Source organism: Lonchura striata, chromosome 19, assembly GCF_046129695.1.
Source record: "Lonchura striata isolate bLonStr1 chromosome 19, bLonStr1.mat, whole genome shotgun sequence".
Lineage (NCBI taxonomy): Eukaryota > Metazoa > Chordata > Aves > Passeriformes > Estrildidae > Lonchura > Lonchura striata.
In genome coordinates, this window is record NC_134621.1 from 10,907,043 (window position 1) to 10,922,513 (window position 15,471).

Below are 15,471 nucleotides of genomic sequence, written 5' to 3' on the forward strand. Positions count from 1 at the left end.
TTCACACTCAGGGCTGGGCTACCATTAAATCCCTCATTAAAGCAGAAAGTCCTGGTGGGATCCCTGGGGTGGGAATGGGAACACCAAGGGAAAGGTGGGGAGCAGGAAATCCAGGAAAAGGAGATGGGAAAGGCAGGTGGAAGATGAAGACATTGGCAGGGCACTTTCCTTGCCAAACTTTTCCACCTGGCTCCATAAAGGCTCCATTAAGCAGCCTCAGCTGAGCTCTGTGAATCCCTGGTGCAGTTTGAAGGGATTCTTTGATCTGGGGAGGGCTGAGGATGAATTCCTGCTGCACCTGGGACAGGGAAAAAGCAAAGTGCAGCCCTGCCTGTCCCAGTGTCACAGCCCTGCCTGTCCCCTCAGTGTCACATTCCTGCCGGTCCCATTGTCACATCCCTGCCTGTCCCCTCAGTGTCACAACCCTGCCTGTGTAAGTGTCACACTCCTGCCTGTCCCAATGTCACATTCCTGCCTGTTCCCTCAGTGTCACATTCCTGCCTGTCCCAGTGTCACATTCCTGCCTGTCCCCTCAGTGTCACATTCCTGCCTGTCCCCTCAGTGTCACAGCCCAGGGCAGCTCCCCCCTGAGCCCTGCCTGTCCAGCAGGGAAGGAGCAGCCCCAGAGCCCCTAAAATGCACATTAAACACCAAGAGGGGACAAATCTGCTGCCACCTCCCATCAGGGTGACCGAGACCTGACGAGGGGCAGCTCCAGGGAGCGCTGGGGCAGCCAGGACCCAAATCCTTTGGGATTTTTGGCCTGGGGCAGAGAGGCACATCCCGCCCAGGGCTGGCACCGGGCACTGCCGGCTGAGGACGTCCCTGGGAAGGGCCAGCGTGTCCCTGCAGTGTCCCTGGGCTCAGCCTGGCCTCACGGCCGGGCTCTTGCCCAACCCAAACCCGTCTGTGCCAGGCAAAGCTGTGCCAGGCTGCAGGAAAGGGGCTGCAGGTGTTTGCTCCTGGTGCCTGAGCCCAGCCCTGCAGCAGCACAGAGAGCGGCTGGGGGGGAAGAAAAATAAAAAAATCTCATTTAAGGATATGAAGATTTAAGAGAAAAGGCAGAATTTCCCATCAGATCACCCAGCAAGCAAAGCTTTGTCTCTATGGAAACACATCACCTCGGAGGATCCTGCCTGCAGAAGCCTGGATTAGCTGGGACTTCCAGAGAGGGAACTGAGGCAGGGGAAAGGCAAAGGGGAAAAGGAGGGGGGAAAGGGGAAAAAAAGGAGGGGGGAAAAGGGAAAAAAAGGAGGGGGAAAGGGGCAAAAAAAGGAGGGGGAAAGGGGCAAAAAAAGGAGGGGGAAAGGGCAAAAAAAGGAGGGGGGAAAAGGGAAAAAAAGGAGGGGGAAAGGGGCAAAAAAAGGAGGGGGAAAGGGGCAAAAAAAGGAGGGGGAAAGGGGCAAAAAAAGGAGGGGGAAAGGGGCAAAAAAAGGAGGGGGAAAGGGGCAAAAAAAGGAGGGGGAAAGGGGCAAAAAAAGGAGGGGGAAAGGGGCAAAAAAAGGAGGGGGAAAGGGGCAAAAAAACGAGGGGGAAAGGGGCAAAAAAACGAGGGGGAAAGGGGCAAAAAAACGAGGGGGAAAGGGGCAAAAAAACGAGGGGGAAAGGGGCAAAAAAACGAGGGGGAAAGGGAAAAAAAAAGGAGGGGGAAAGGGAAAAAAAAAGGAGGGGGAAAGGGAAAAAAAAAGGAGGGGGAAAGGGAAAAAAAAATGAGGGGGAAAGGGGAAAACAGGAGGGGGGAAAGGGGAAAAAAGGAGGGGAAGGAAAAAAGGGGAAGAAAAAAAAGGGGAAGAAGAAAAAAAGGGGAAGAAAAAAAGGAGAAGAAAAAAAGGAGAAGAAAAAAAAAGGTGGAAGGAGGAACAAAGGGGGAAAGGAGAAAAAAACAAAGGGGGAAAGGAAAAGGTTCCTCGTGTTGTTAAACCCTTCTGAGGCAGGGAAAGGATGAGACCCAGCTGTTGGCCAAGCAATGGCAACGCTGGCCAGCTGGAAAAATTCAAACTCAGGGGGATCCTGGTGTCCCCAAGGCTGCCTGGCCCTGGTGTCCCTGGTGTCCCCAGGGCTGCCTGGCCCCTGCAGCACCCCAGGAACAATTCCCCCTTGCTGTTCCCAGGGAAAAGCAAATGTTTGCAGGAGTTCTGCTTCCTGAGCCACACCTGGGCTGGGCAGGGCTGACTCAGAGCTGCTGGCAGGGTGACCTGGTGGCCTCAGCAGGGACAGCCAGGCCTCATCCTGATGGGATTCCTGCAGAAACGTCAGCCCAAGGATCCCCCAGAGCCACCGAGGTGAACAGTCCTCCCCCTGCAGGGAGCAAACCCAGCTGCTGGCACCCAGGTGCCACCTGCCCTGGCAGGACACAGCCAGGGGCACCTGGCAGAGCCCAGGTGAGCCCAGCACGCAGGTGGGAAGGGGCAGCTCCCCCCAGAGCACATCCCAGGTGCCCTCCAGCACCTGCAGGGTGGGGTTTGGCAGCTGGACTCGAGCTTTAATGAGGGAAACAATTTAATGAGCCTGGGTGAGGCCCCACCTGCCCCAGCACCTGGGCAGGGGCAGCCCCACATTGCCAAGCCCCTGCACAGCTCCCAAATCCCAGGTTTTCCTCCAGGAAAAGCTGCCAGGAGCCCCACAGGTCACATGCAGGTTCCATGGAGAGCTGCAGCTCTCTCTTCCCTCTCCCCACAAGATTTAAAGCACCCCTGGGGAAGCACAAAGCCAGCAGCCCCCAGCACAGCTCTCCTGCCCATCCCAGTGCTCCCAGTGCCCCCAGTGCCACCCAGAGCCCCCAGGAAACCAGGGGGGTTTGAGTGCAGGGAGCCAGAGCAGCGTGGGCAGCTCGGCCGCCTCGTGACCGTCCCGGTGCCAGGAGCAGCCTGAGCCCTTCCCTGCCCTCAGGGAATCCTCCAAGGGATTTTAACTCCAGTGGGCAACCAAACCAAGCGTGGAGGGGCTGCAGAGAACACGGAGGAGGAGGAGGAGGAGGATGCTGCACTCACCCCTGCGGCGAAGCCCAGGCTCCCATCGAGGATCCGCCTCTGGAACAAACCAAGCACAAAGCAGCCTCAGCCCCTGGTGACAGCACTGCCACGGTGCTGGGGAGCTGGGAAAGGGGTCCCCAGGCTGCACAGGGACCTGCACAACAGGCAATGGCTTCCCATTGCCAGGAGACAGGGTTAGGTGGGATTTTGGGAAGGAGTTGTTCCCTGGGATGGGATTCCCAGAGCAGCTGTGGCTGCCCCTGGTCCCTGGCAGTGCCCAAGGCCAGGCTGGACAGGGCTGGGACACCCTGGGACAGTAGAAGGTGTCCCTGCCACCCCAGGGCAGGTTTTGCCCCCTCCCCAAGGAAGAAAAGCAAAGTGCTCCTCCAAAGGGAGCCTCACTTGGCAGCCACCTCCTGAATAAATCATCACAAGACCGAGGCATAAATAATAAATCCATCTGGGCAATTTGGAACACCCTGGCGAGGGGGGCTCTAAATTTGGATCCAGGATGACTTAAACTCCTCAGTTTGCTCGTTCTGACCCAAATCCTGCCCTGGAAACGTGGCAGCAAAACCAGGTTAGAGGCAGGGGAGCTGCTGCTCCCAGCCCAGAGCCCCAGGAGCTGCAGAGCCCCAGGAGCTCATCCTGGGCTCAGCAATTCACTTTCCTTCCCCTCCTGGGTGTTGGGAGAGGAGCTGGATTTTTCTTCTTCTTGTCCCCCAGAGCTGGGAGCAGACAGGAGAACCCAGCCATGAGCAGGGCACAGCCCAGATCCTCTGGGATGCCACGGCTCCCCTGCCCCTGGATCAGGATCTGTGGGGTGCCAGGGGTTGTCCCAGGGCTCACCTGCCCCTGGATCAGGATCTGTGCGATCCCCAGGGCTCACCTGCCCTTGGATTTGATCTGTGGGGTCCCCCAGGGCTCCCCTGCCCTTGGATCAGGATCCTGTGGGATCTGTGGGATCCCAGGGGCTGTCCCAGGGCTCACCTACCCTTGGATCAGGATCTGTGGGGTCCCAGGGCTCCCCTGCACTGGGGGCAGGATCCAGGGGGTGCCAGGGCAGGATCCGGGGGGTGCCAGGGCAGGATCCGGGGGTGCCAGGGCAGGATCCGGGGGGGTGCCAGGGCAGGATCCAGGGGGTGCCAGGGCAGGATCCAGGGGGTGCCAGGGCAGGATCCGGGGGGTGCCAGGCTCACCTGCCCGCTGGAGAAGACGAACACCAGCGCCGAGCCCGCCGCCGTCAGCCCCCAGGTGAGCAGCGTCCCCAGCAGCGCCTGCGGCACCGGCCCCGCTCCCGGGATCATGCTGGCCTAGGAGACAGCAGCAACCTCGGGGAGCAGCCAGGGAGCCCCCAAATCCCAGCCAGACCCCTCTGCACAGCAGGGCTCCAGCCAGCTCAGCCATCTTCCCCTGACTCCTGTCTGTCCCTTAGGAGACTTTGTCACTAAAGCTCAGCGGGTCCCAGCACATCCCGCTGGAGCAGAACCCCAGCAGGATTTGGGGTCAGACCTCACCCAGGCCCCTTTTTTGTGCCCTCAGTCTGACTTTTCTGGTGTGGAAGGTGAAAACGCTCAGAGCAGCTGCTCCCCGCACCTCGGGAAAGGGGAAAAGGGCAACAAAGCCCCGGGGATGGGCAACAAAGCCCAGGAGGGGATGGCCCAGGGAGCAGCTGTGCCACGGAAATACAGCCGGGCTGGAAATGCATCACACACGCCTGCATGGATGCATTTATAGGGAAAAACATGGAGTGTACAGGCACTGATAGATTTATGTGTGACTGTGTAAGAAATACACACACCCCACCTCCAAAGGCTCCCCCAGCCTTGTCCCGGGGCTTTTCCCAGCCCCTGCAGCTGCGTGCCCGGCTCAGACCCCCCCCAGCCCCCCAGGAAAATTCCCCTTCCTACAGGGGGTCCTGCAGCCCACCCGAACACCCCCAAATCCCTCTCCCAACCCCTCCCCGGCACCCCCGGGCCCTCCAGCCGCGGGGCCGGTCCCAGCACCACCGAATCCTCCGAACCTGGAGCCTCCGGACCCCCGAGTCCCCCAAACCCCCAAACCTGGAGTCCCCAAACCCCCAAACCTGGAACCCCCGGACCCCCAAACCTGGAACCCCCGGACCTCCAAACCCCCAAACCTGGAGTCCCCAGTCCCCCAAACCACCGAACCTGGAGCCCCCAGACACCCCGGACCTCCGAGCCCCCAAGCCTGGAGCCCCCGGACCCCCCAGACCCCCAAATCTGGACCCCCCCTGACCCCACAAACCTGGAGCCCCGCAACCCCGAGCCCCCAAACCCGGGCCCCCCGGGGCAGCCCCAGGACCCCCGCAACCCCGGACACCCCCGAGCCGCTGGCCTGCCCAGGACCCCTGACCCCCAAACCCGCAGCCCCGGAGCCCCCGACCCACGCAGAGCCGCCGAACCCCCAAACGCGGCGCCCCGGGCGCTGCCAGGACCCCCGCAACCCGCACACCTGGGGCTGGGGGACGGTGCGGGGGCGCGCTGGCACACGGTGGGTGCTGGAGCAGCCCGAGCCGGGCGGTCCGTCCGGTCCGGTTCCGTTCCGTTCCGTTCCCGGTCCCCGCGCCCGGCCCGGGCCGGTCCCGCCGCCACTTCCGGGTGCGCACACGTGTCCGCGGGCTGGCCCCGCCCCCCGCGGCGCTCAGCCAATGGCAGCGCGGCGGGGGCGGGCCGCCCGCGGCTCTGCGGTTGGCGCGGGCGCGCCGGGCACGAAGCGAGGCGGGCGGGCGGCGCGGGCGGGCGCGGCAAGGCGGCGGTGCCGCTGTCACCGCCACTGTCACCGCCTGTCCCCGCCGCAGAGACCCCCGGACACAGCCCCGCCTTGGCACCGGAGCGCCCCGAGAGCCCTTCCCTACCGACACCCCCGCCATCAGCCCCGCTAATTAGCAACGTTAATGAGCAGCACGTGCAGCGTGGGGCAGCGCGCGGGGGCGAGCGGAGCCGGCTCGGTGGCCAGCGGCGTCACTGTCACTCGGGGTGCAGCCAGTGTCACCTGTCCGCCCGTGGGGGCTACAGAACCCCGGGATTCCTGAGGCTGGAAGAGACTTCTGGGGTCACAGCCTTGTCCCCAGCCCAGAGCTCTGAGTGCCACCTCCAGGGACGGGCGCTCCAAACCTCCCCTGGCAGCTCCTCCGACGTTTCACAACCTTGCCACGGGGGAACACCTCCTGATGCCCAAGCTGGGCACCCCAAACCATCACTGCTGGGGGCAGAGACATCCCTGTCACCGATTGCCCCCCGCCACAGAGCCCCGTGTCCCCTCCTGTGCCACGGCAGACGGAGCAGGGGTGGCACAAGGACACAGCTTTGTGACACAGCCCCCGCTCAGCCCCGCTGCCCCAGCTGGGAAAGGTCAGGGCCGTTTGAAAGCTCCGTGATTTAGGATTTAATCAATCTGGCCCTGTAATTGCTGCATCCCTCATTAGCTGCAGGGCCAGGCAGATGCAGGGCCAGGTGCCAGCTGGGAGGGACACGGGGACAGACGCACAGAGCTGCCCCCGCCACCCCGGGGATCCCCGGCCGGCTGTGACAGGGCAGGGGACAGCTGTGACCCGGCAGGGCTGGCCCTGGGGACACGGTGACACGCTGCACCGGGCTGGGGGCGGCTGGCAATGATGGCTCTGCCTGGGGACGTGTGGGTGGCAATGGGGACAGTGATGGCTCTGTGCAGGAGCACCAGCAAAATCAACTGCCACCCCTGTTCCGACAGTGTCACTTCTGTGGGCAGAGACACTTGAGTGTCACAGCCCTGCTTGTCCCAGTGTCACATTCCTGCCTGTCCCCTCACTGTCACATCCCTGCCTGTGTCAGTGTCACAGCCCTCCATTGTCACATCCCTGCCTGTCCCTTCAGTGCCACAACCCTGCCTGTCCCATTGTCACATTCCTGCCTGTTCCCTCAGTGTCACAGCCCTGCCTGTCCCATTGTCACAACCCTGCCTGTCCCATTGTCACATTCCTGCCTGTTCCCTCAGTGTCACAGCCCTGCCTGTCCCATTGTCACAACCCTGCCTGTCCCATTGTCACATTCCTGCCTGTTCCCTCAGTGTCACAACCCTGCCTGTCCCAGTGTCACATTCCTGCCTGTCCCAGTGTCACATTCCTGCCTGTCCCATTGTCACATTCCTGCCTGTTCCCTCAGTGTCACATTCCTGCCTGTCCCCTCAGTGTCACAGCCCAGGGCTGGCAGCTCCCCCCTGAGCCCTGCCTGTCCAGCAGGGAAGGAGCAGCCCCAGAGCCCCTAAAATGCACATTAAACACCAAGAGGGGACAAATCTGCTGCCACCTCCCATCAGGGTGACCGAGACCTGACGAGGGGCAGCTCCAGGGAGCGCTGGGGCAGCCAGGACCCAAATCCTTTGGGATTTTTGGCCTGGGGCAGAGAGGCACATCCCGCCCAGGGCTGGCACCGGGCACTGCCGGCTGAGGACGTCCCTGGGAAGGGCCAGCGTGTCCCTGCAGTGTCCCTGGGCTCAGCCTGGCCTCACGGCCGGGCTCTTGCCCAACCCAAACCCGTCTGTGCCAGGCTGGGGCGGCGGCTGGAGCCAGCCTGGATGGCGAGACAGGGAATGAGGACACGCGGGGCTGTCCCCAAGGACGGGGCAGGGCCAGGCGGGGTCACGGTCCCATGCCAGGGGCTGAGGTGCCCGATCCGTCCCAGGGCACCCAGGAACGCTGTTCTCGTTCTCTCCGGCTTGGGGCTGGCCGGGAGGGACGCGAGGGTCGCGGGAGCAGTGCGTGCTGCCACCAGCCGTGACATTTCCAGCTGGAGCAGAGCCCGGCTGCCAAAGCCAGCGTGTGCAGCCCCGGATTCACCGCAGGACCCTGCAGCGAGGCAGGCGCAGCCGGCGCGGGAGCCGGGGCTCGCCGCGGCTGCCGGAGGCTCGTTAGTGTCAGCGCTCCGGGACGTGATCCACCGGCGCGGCCCCTGCACAGATCAATAAACCAATTAGGGAGGCAAATAACGGCGGGGCGAGAAGGGGAGGGAGGCAGGGGGAGGAAGGAACCGGCTGCGAGGAGGTCTGGAAGCAGCAGGAGCCGGGAGGGGTGGAGGGGAGAGCCCCGGGGTATAGAGAGGGATGGGGGGTGTGGATGCTGCCCTGGATCCTGGGAGTGGAGACTGCCCTGGATCCCAGGAGGGTCTGGATGCTGCCCTGGATCCCAGGAGGGTCTGGATGCTGCTCTGGATCCCAGGAGAGTCTGGGTGCTGCCCTGGATCCCAGGAGGTTCTGGATGCTGCCCTGGATCCCTGCTGTGGATGCTGCCCTGAATCCCACGAGGATCTGGGTGCTGCCCTGGATCCCAGGAGGGTCTGGGTGCTGCCCCGGATCCTGGGGGTGGAGGCTGCTCTGGATCCTAGAACGATCTGGGTGCTGCTCTGGATCCCAGGAGGGTCTGGGTACTGCCCTGGATCCTGGGTGTGGACACTACCCTGGATCCCGGCTGTGGATGCTGCCCCGGACCCCGGCAGGTCCGGATGCTGCCCCGGACCCCGGCCGTGGATGCTGCCCCGGATCCCGGCCGTGGATGCTGCCCCGGACCCCGGCAGGTCCGGATGCTGCCCCCGATCCCGGCCGTGGATGCTGCCCCGGACCCCGGCAGGTCCGGACGCTGCCCCGGGCGCAGGTGACGGCCTCGGCGCCTCTCCCCCGCCATCCATCAGCGCTGCAGACGCTCCCGATCAGCTCTGGCAGCCACCAGCCGGGTCCTGCCGCGCCTCGGGGCGCGGGGACATGGCCCAGACTGATTGTCTGGTTAATTAGCAGAAAGCCAAGCCTCCCCCCGGCCCGAGCATCCCTGAAACGCAGCCAGGCCGCCTCCGGGCAGGAATCAGCAGAGCCGCCGAAGCCACGCGGGGCTGGAGCTGGGAAGGGAAAAGGCAGGGAAAGGGCAGTGCCAGCGCAGTGTCCCTGGGACAGAAACAGCACGGTCATCCCTGCCGGGGCTGGCTTTGTCCCCACGGCCGCAGGGGACAGCGGGGTCCCTCTGAGGGCAGCGGGGGGAAGAGGCTGGGCCAGCTTTCCAAAGAGAGATCATCAAATCCAAGAGATCCACAGGGATCCTGGGCCTGGCTGCACAGCAAATCCTCCCCGTCCTGGGGGACAGCAGCGGCACCCCCTGCCAGCCCAGCCCAGCCCAGCCCAGCCCCTTCATTCCTGCCTCCCTGCCATGGATCCAGGAGAAAGGCCAGCTCACCCTACCCCTCCTTTGGCATCCCAGCCCCAGCTCCTTACAACACTCATTTCCAGGACAGGGGTCGAAAGCTCTGTTTTCCACAGGGACTCTTGTGGAACAGCTGGGAAGGGACGGCAGAAAGCTTGGAAGGGCTTTGAAAGCCTCTCTGTGGTCACGTAACCCCCGTGCCCCTCTCCCAGGGGTTATTTCGGCCGTGTGGGAAGGGGCTGTGTGTTCCTCCTCTCCCCAGCCCTGCCAGTAAAGTGCTTTTCAGTGCTGTGGATGCTTCCCAGGCAAAAGGACAAAGAGGAGTTTATCTGCCAGCACCAAACCAGCTGCTGGTACAGCGTCCCTCCGAACCAGGGACCACCCAGGGACGCAGAGCAGACTCTGCACTGGGCTTTAATTCAGCCCCAAAACTAGGCAGAATGGAAAAAACAATCCCTTCAAAAGGCTCAAGGATGGTTTCCTGACTCAGGCAGCTGCTGCTGCCCTCCTCCTGGATGGAGATCAGCTCCGATCAGCTCCTCAACACCCACCGGGCCATCATCTCATTAATTTTATGGGGTTTTTAATGAAGATCAGATCTGGGTTCAGCCAGGCAGAACTGCCTGGATTCCCCCAGCTCCCTGGCCCTGGCTTCCCACCGAGGTGGAAGTGCAAAGCAGGGAGAGGCTGGAGCCCTGGTGCTCCCCTGGCAGCCCCCTGGGATCCCTGTGCCCCCCCTGCCCCTCCTGCAGCCCTCCAGGAGAGGCCTCTGCCAGCCGGGCTGGGGTGATCTCGGTGCCAGGGCTTGGTGACCGAGGAACCCAGGGCAGGGACGTGGCAGCGTCACCTGCTCCGGGGAGAGATTCCAGGAGGCAGCGCTGGGAATGCTCACAGCCACCACTGCCCAGGGAAGGGCACCGCTGCTGGGCACGGGCACCAGCCAGGAGAGGATAAAACAGCTCTGGAAAGGTCACAGGGCACCAAACCCCTCTCCTGGGCTGTCCTCCCTCCTCCGGGGGCCGGTGCAGCCACCCAGGGACTGCCGTTCCTCGGGACACCCCAAAGATCCGATCCCCCTCACACCAGCCGAGCATCCTTCACCCCCTCCCTCCTCTCCCGCTATTACCAGGACATTAATTCCCACATCATCTCCAGCAGAAGCAGCTTTTTCCTGCCTCCTAAAGATTAATGAGGCTGATAACAACTCTGCCGGTGCTCCAGGACCTGATGTCTTTAGATTCGCCTGGGGAAGTGGATGGCGAAGTGAAAACGAGGAGCTGCCGGCCGCGCTCGGCAGCCTCAGCGCGGGGCTCTTTGTTCACAGCCACTCTTAATTTCCTGCTCTCTATTGTCTCCTGGACAAGTGATGGGAAGGGGGGCAGGAATAGAGATAATTTAATTGCTCTCAAGATCCCAAACAAACCAGAGCAGAGGTTATCTGCCCCAAACCTCTCTTTTTTGGTCTTCCTTATCCGGGGAGAGGCTGTGGCAGGAGCCACCTGTACTACACAAGTCCCCAGAGACCCAAATATTTCAGCATCACCTTCTGACTTCTCCCAGATGGGAGGACCCACAAGAAACTGCCTCGGCTTGGCTGTGGAGGCAAGATGCAAACTCCTGGGGCCAAGGAATTTCCAGCATTCCTTTGGGGCTCTCAGAAGCTTTTTGGGTCACCCTCCATTGGGGTGGCCAGCATGCTGCCCTCTCCCCGGTGGCTCTGGAGAAGCTGAGGCCGTGTCTGGAATCAAAATGTAGCTTGACAGTGGGGCTGGAGGCAGGGTGGGCATGGCAGGAGAGGGAACGCAGGTGGGATGGGCAGGACAGGGTGGGCAGTGTGGGGAGGTGGGCAGGGCGGGTGGGCAGAGCAAGGTGGGCAGAGCAGGGTGGAGAGAGGAGGATGGACACGGCAGAGTGGACAGGGCAGGGTGGGCAGAGTAGGATGGACAGAGCAGGGTGGGCAGTGTGGGGAGGTGGGCAGCACGGGGTGGGCAGGGTAGGGTGGGCAGTGTGGGGAGGTGAGTAGGCAGGATGGGCAGGGCAGGGTGGGCAGTGTGGGGTGGGCAGCGCGGGGTGGGCAGCGCAGGGTGGGCAGCGCGGGGTGGGCAGCGCAGGGTGGGCAGTGCGGGGAGGTGGGCAGCGCAGGGTGGGCAGGGCAGGGTGGGCAGTGCAGGGTGGGCAGGGCAGGGTGGGCAGTGCGGGGAGGTGGGCAGGGCAGGGTGGGCAGCGCAGGGTGGGCAGGGCAGGGTGGGCAGTGCGGGGAGGTGGGCAGGGCAGGGTGGGCAGCGCAGGGTGGGCAGGGCAGGGTGGGCAGCGCAGGGTGGGCAGGGCAGGGTGGGCAGTGCGGGGAGGTGGGCAGGGCAGGGTGGGCAGCGCAGGGTGGGCAGGGCAGGGTGGGCAGCGCAGGGTGGGCAGTGCAGGATGGGCAGCGCAGGGTGGGCAGCGCAGGGTGGGCAGTGCAGGGTGGGCAGCGCAGGGTGGGCAGGGCAGGGTGGGCAGTGCGGGGAGGTGGGCAGCGCAGGGTGGGCAGCGCAGGGTGGGCAGCGCAGGGTGGGCAGCGCTGGGCGCCGCGGGCTGTCCCCGCCCCGGCCCCGCAGAGCCGCCCCGCGCGGGGCGGGGCGCAGCCGGTGCGCTGGTCCAGCGGCGGAGCCGCGCCGGGAGCGGGTGCGCGGAGCCGTGCGGAGCCGTGCGGTGCGGAACCGAGCGGAGCCCAGCGGGGCACCGGCGCTGCGGCGCCTCCCCGGTGCCCGCCGGGCCGGGCCGGGGGCGGCGGGAGCAGGTGAGCGGCGGGGCAGCACCGCCCGCTGCCCTCTGCAGCGGACAGACGGGGCCGGGGCCGGGGGGCTCCTCGCAGCGAGTTCGTCGCCCACCGGAGCCGCCCGGGCTCGGCGTGCCGGTGCCGGCTGGGAGGGAAGGGGCTGCACCCGCCGAACGGCCTGGAGAGGAGGAGGCTTTCCCCCGGCGCTCGGTGCTCCCGGGCATCAGTCGCAGCCGCCGGGACGCACCGGTTGGATTTGTGGAGTCGCAAAGGCTCCGGGATCGCCGGAGCCAGGAGGAGCTGAGGCGTGCTCGGGCAGGCTGCTCCAGGAGGGGACATGGCGAGGTGGATTGGGAACCCCCCCTGCAGGGAGCCTCTCTCCCGCTGAGCTTGGCAGCAGGATGGACGGATCCTCCCCAGGAATCCCTTCATTCCTATTTACTCCCTGATTTCTAGAATCTTCTCCTCTCTTCCCAGAGCCAGAGAAGATGACATCTCGGCTCCTCTGAGCCAGCAGTGCCCAGGGAGAGCCATGGAGTACGAGCTGCCCAACGCCACCGCCTTCTGGTTCTCCCCGGCCTCCCCCTTCGACAACTTCTCCCTGGAGGCACCCACCAACACCTCCCAGAACGCCACGGGCCAGCACTTCGACCTGACCAGCAACGCCATCCTCACCTTCATCTACTTCGTGGTCTGCATCATCGGGCTGTGCGGCAACACGCTGGTCATCTACGTCATCCTCCGCTACGCCAAGATGAAAACCATCACCAACATCTACATCCTCAACCTGGCCATCGCCGACGAGCTCTTCATGCTCGGGCTGCCCTTCCTGGCCATGCAGGTGGCCCTGGTGCACTGGCCCTTCGGCAAAGCCCTCTGCAGGATCGTCATGACGGTGGATGGCATCAACCAGTTCACCAGCATCTTCTGCCTGACGGTTATGAGCGTGGATCGCTACCTGGCTGTGGTCCATCCCATCAAATCTGCCAAGTGGAGGCGGCCCAGGACAGCCAAAATGATCAACGTGGCCGTTTGGGGTGTCTCCCTGCTGGTGATCATGCCCATCATGATTTATGCCGGGGTGCAGCACAACCACGGCAGGAGTAGCTGCACCATCATCTGGCCGGGAGAGTCGGGCGCCTGGTACACGGGGTTCATCATCTACGCCTTCATCCTGGGCTTCCTGGTGCCTCTCACCATCATCTGCCTTTGCTACCTGTTCATCATCATCAAAGTCAAGTCCTCGGGCATCAGGGTGGGCTCCTCCAAGAGGAAAAAGTCCGAGAAGAAAGTCACCAGGATGGTGTCCATCGTGGTCGCCGTCTTCATCTTCTGCTGGCTCCCCTTCTACATCTTCAACGTCTCCTCCGTGTCTGTCATGATCGTGCCCACACCCGTCCTCAAGGGCATGTTTGACTTCGTGGTGGTCCTGAGCTACGCCAACAGCTGTGCCAACCCCATCCTCTACGCCTTCCTGTCCGACAACTTCAAGAAGAGCTTTCAGAACGTCCTGTGCCTGGTGAAGGTCAGCGGCATGGACGAGGCCGACCGCAGCGACAGCAAGCAGGACAAATCCCGCCTCAACGAGACCACGGAAACCCAGAGGACCCTGCTCAACGGCGACCTGCAGACGAGCATCTGAGGGGACGGCGGGGTTTGTCCTGCCCGCGTCCCTCCCCTTCCCGCTGGCTCCCGGCTGCAGCGGGGGGTGGCAGCACGGGGCCAGGCCAGGAATGCCACCTGAGGGGACGCGCGGTGGCCTCGGGGCTCCTCTGCTGGGCTCCTCTCTGCTGGCTTGGCTTGCAGGTGTCGGGATGGATACGGGTCAGGAGGAGCCGCCTCGGCAGGAAAACCAAGACAATTCACGGCGACACCAAAGTGCCACCAAAGTGGGCACAGGTACGGCCGGGGCGGCTCTGCTGGGTCCCCCGTGCCACCCTCGGCGCCGGCTGGCTTCGGGGCTCTGCACCGGGACACACCGGGGGACCTCAGGAGGAGCCGAGGCCACAGGTGTGCGACACCCTGCACCGACCTGGTGGGAGCTGCCGGCGAGCGTCCCTCCCGAGGAGACCGGGATTTTTGGGATTGCGTTTTTTCCCCGGGATATTCCCTGCTCCGCCGCGTGCCCTGCCGCCTCCCCGCGCTCTGTGACTGCCGCAGCCGCCCTGCCGGGAGGGGACACGCCAGCACGGAGGTGACTTCCCCACGGGAAGCAGCTCTGCCCCCGCAGCAGCCCCTCTGATGCCACCCTGCCTCCTCCAGCCCTTTCCCTGCCCTGCCGCGGCGTCACCCGCCCGCACATTTTCTCCCGGGATGGAGAATTTCTCCCTTTGCCCTCCCCGGGAGCCGCTGCCTCTCCCACCGCCCGCACCGGCCGCGACCGCTGCTCCGGGCACCACCAGCGCTCCGCTCCCTGCTGGAAAATCCCTGGAAGTGTTTCAGCAGCGCTCACACGTTGGAGAAGCCTGGCACGGGCACCTCGCGCTGCCAGCGGCTGAGATCGGGGTTTGTCCGGCCACGGCTCCGAGGGCTGACGCCTCCCTGCTCCTTCCAGGCAAGTCACGCTGGAGAGAGGATGGGGACGGGCAGGGGGTGCTGGGGACTCGGTCCCCACCCTTGGCCCAGCCGAAGGGAGCGGGCAGAGCAGACAAGGGGGCTCCCAGCAGCAGGGGATGAGGAAGGGCAGGGCAGCACGGATCCATCCCCCTGGATCCTGCACTGTGTGACGGGTGGCGGGGCTGGCCCCACATCCGCTCTATTTGCCTTCCCGAGACTGTCCCGAAGCGTTCGGCTCTGTCCCTGTCCCTGTGCCCGGCTGCCCTCCCAGCTGGGCACAAACCGGGGCTCTGACCCCCCAGCCGAGCCCCTCCTTGGGACGGGAGGGATTCCGGGGAAAGCCCGGGGGAGAGGGAGAAGTGGCGGCTTCCTGCCGGAGCCCCGGAGCAGCTGCCGCCCCGGACCGGGTCCGTTCACAGGCCCCTGCTCCGGCGCTGAGCCGTGGGAACCCGGGGCGCTGGGTGCAGCGAGCAGCCGGGGCTCGGTCACCCTGTCCCGTGCCACCGGCACCGGCAGAACGGAGCCTTCACCCCGTGCACCAACAGGGTGGGAGCTGAGGCCGCAGCCGGTGCCGCCTGCCCTGGGGTCCCACTTGCTCCATGGCCAGGCCACGCTCCATCCCAGAGCACCAGCTCCGCCTGAAGTTTTCCCATGGCTCTGCCCAGCTCCTGCGGCAAATCCCAGCCTGGGGCATCCCATCCGGCCGTGCCAGCCCTGCCAGCTCCCCAAAAAGCGTTCGGTGCCAGGCTGGTACCTGCTCCTGCCTCTGTCGGACGCTGCATTTACTGCAAGACAAAGCAGAGCCGTGTCAGCAATTGTTTGCTTTTAACTCTTTCCTGCTCCTCCGAGGAACGGTGCCCGCGTGGCACCTCCCTGTCCCCCCGCCGGGCACCGAGCGCTGGTGCGGGGAGCGCGGCTGCCCCCGGGCTCGGGGCACGGCGGGTCGCCGCTGACGCTGCAGGAATTGCAGCAGCAGCTCGGGGCACGGTGAAACGGCGGCCGGG

The 15,471-nt window shown here is 64.4% G+C and overlaps 2 protein-coding genes across 2 annotated transcripts in view; one reads left to right on the top strand and one right to left on the bottom strand.

Moving 5' to 3' along the window:
• SLC39A11 (solute carrier family 39 member 11) overlaps positions 1-5,498 on the bottom strand; it is a 91,791-nt gene extending 86,293 nt beyond the window's left edge. Inside the window, exons 1-3 of the mRNA XM_077787397.1 lie at positions 5,448-5,498; positions 4,172-4,285; positions 2,991-3,029 (exon numbers count right to left, since the gene is read on the bottom strand). Of these exons, the coding sequence (XP_077643523.1) occupies positions 2,991-3,029; positions 4,172-4,279 (147 nt within the window). The 5' untranslated portion in view covers positions 4,280-4,285; positions 5,448-5,498. The remainder of the gene's footprint in view (positions 1-2,990; positions 3,030-4,171; positions 4,286-5,447) is intronic.
• A 6,329-nt stretch (positions 5,499-11,827) lies between these two features.
• Positions 11,828-15,112, top strand: SSTR2 (somatostatin receptor 2). Its single transcript, XM_021548511.2, has 2 exons — positions 11,828-11,932; positions 12,389-15,112. The coding sequence occupies exon 2, from the start codon at positions 12,444-12,446 to the stop codon at positions 13,551-13,553; it is 1,110 nt and encodes a 369-aa protein (XP_021404186.1). The 5' UTR covers positions 11,828-11,932; positions 12,389-12,443; the 3' UTR covers positions 13,554-15,112.
• The last annotated feature ends 359 nt before the right edge of the window (positions 15,113-15,471 follow it).

Coding starts and splice junctions, on each gene's coding strand:
- SSTR2 (XM_021548511.2), top strand. CDS start 12,444: ATGGAGTACGAGCTGCCCAACGCCACCGCCTTCTGGTTCTCCCCGGCC.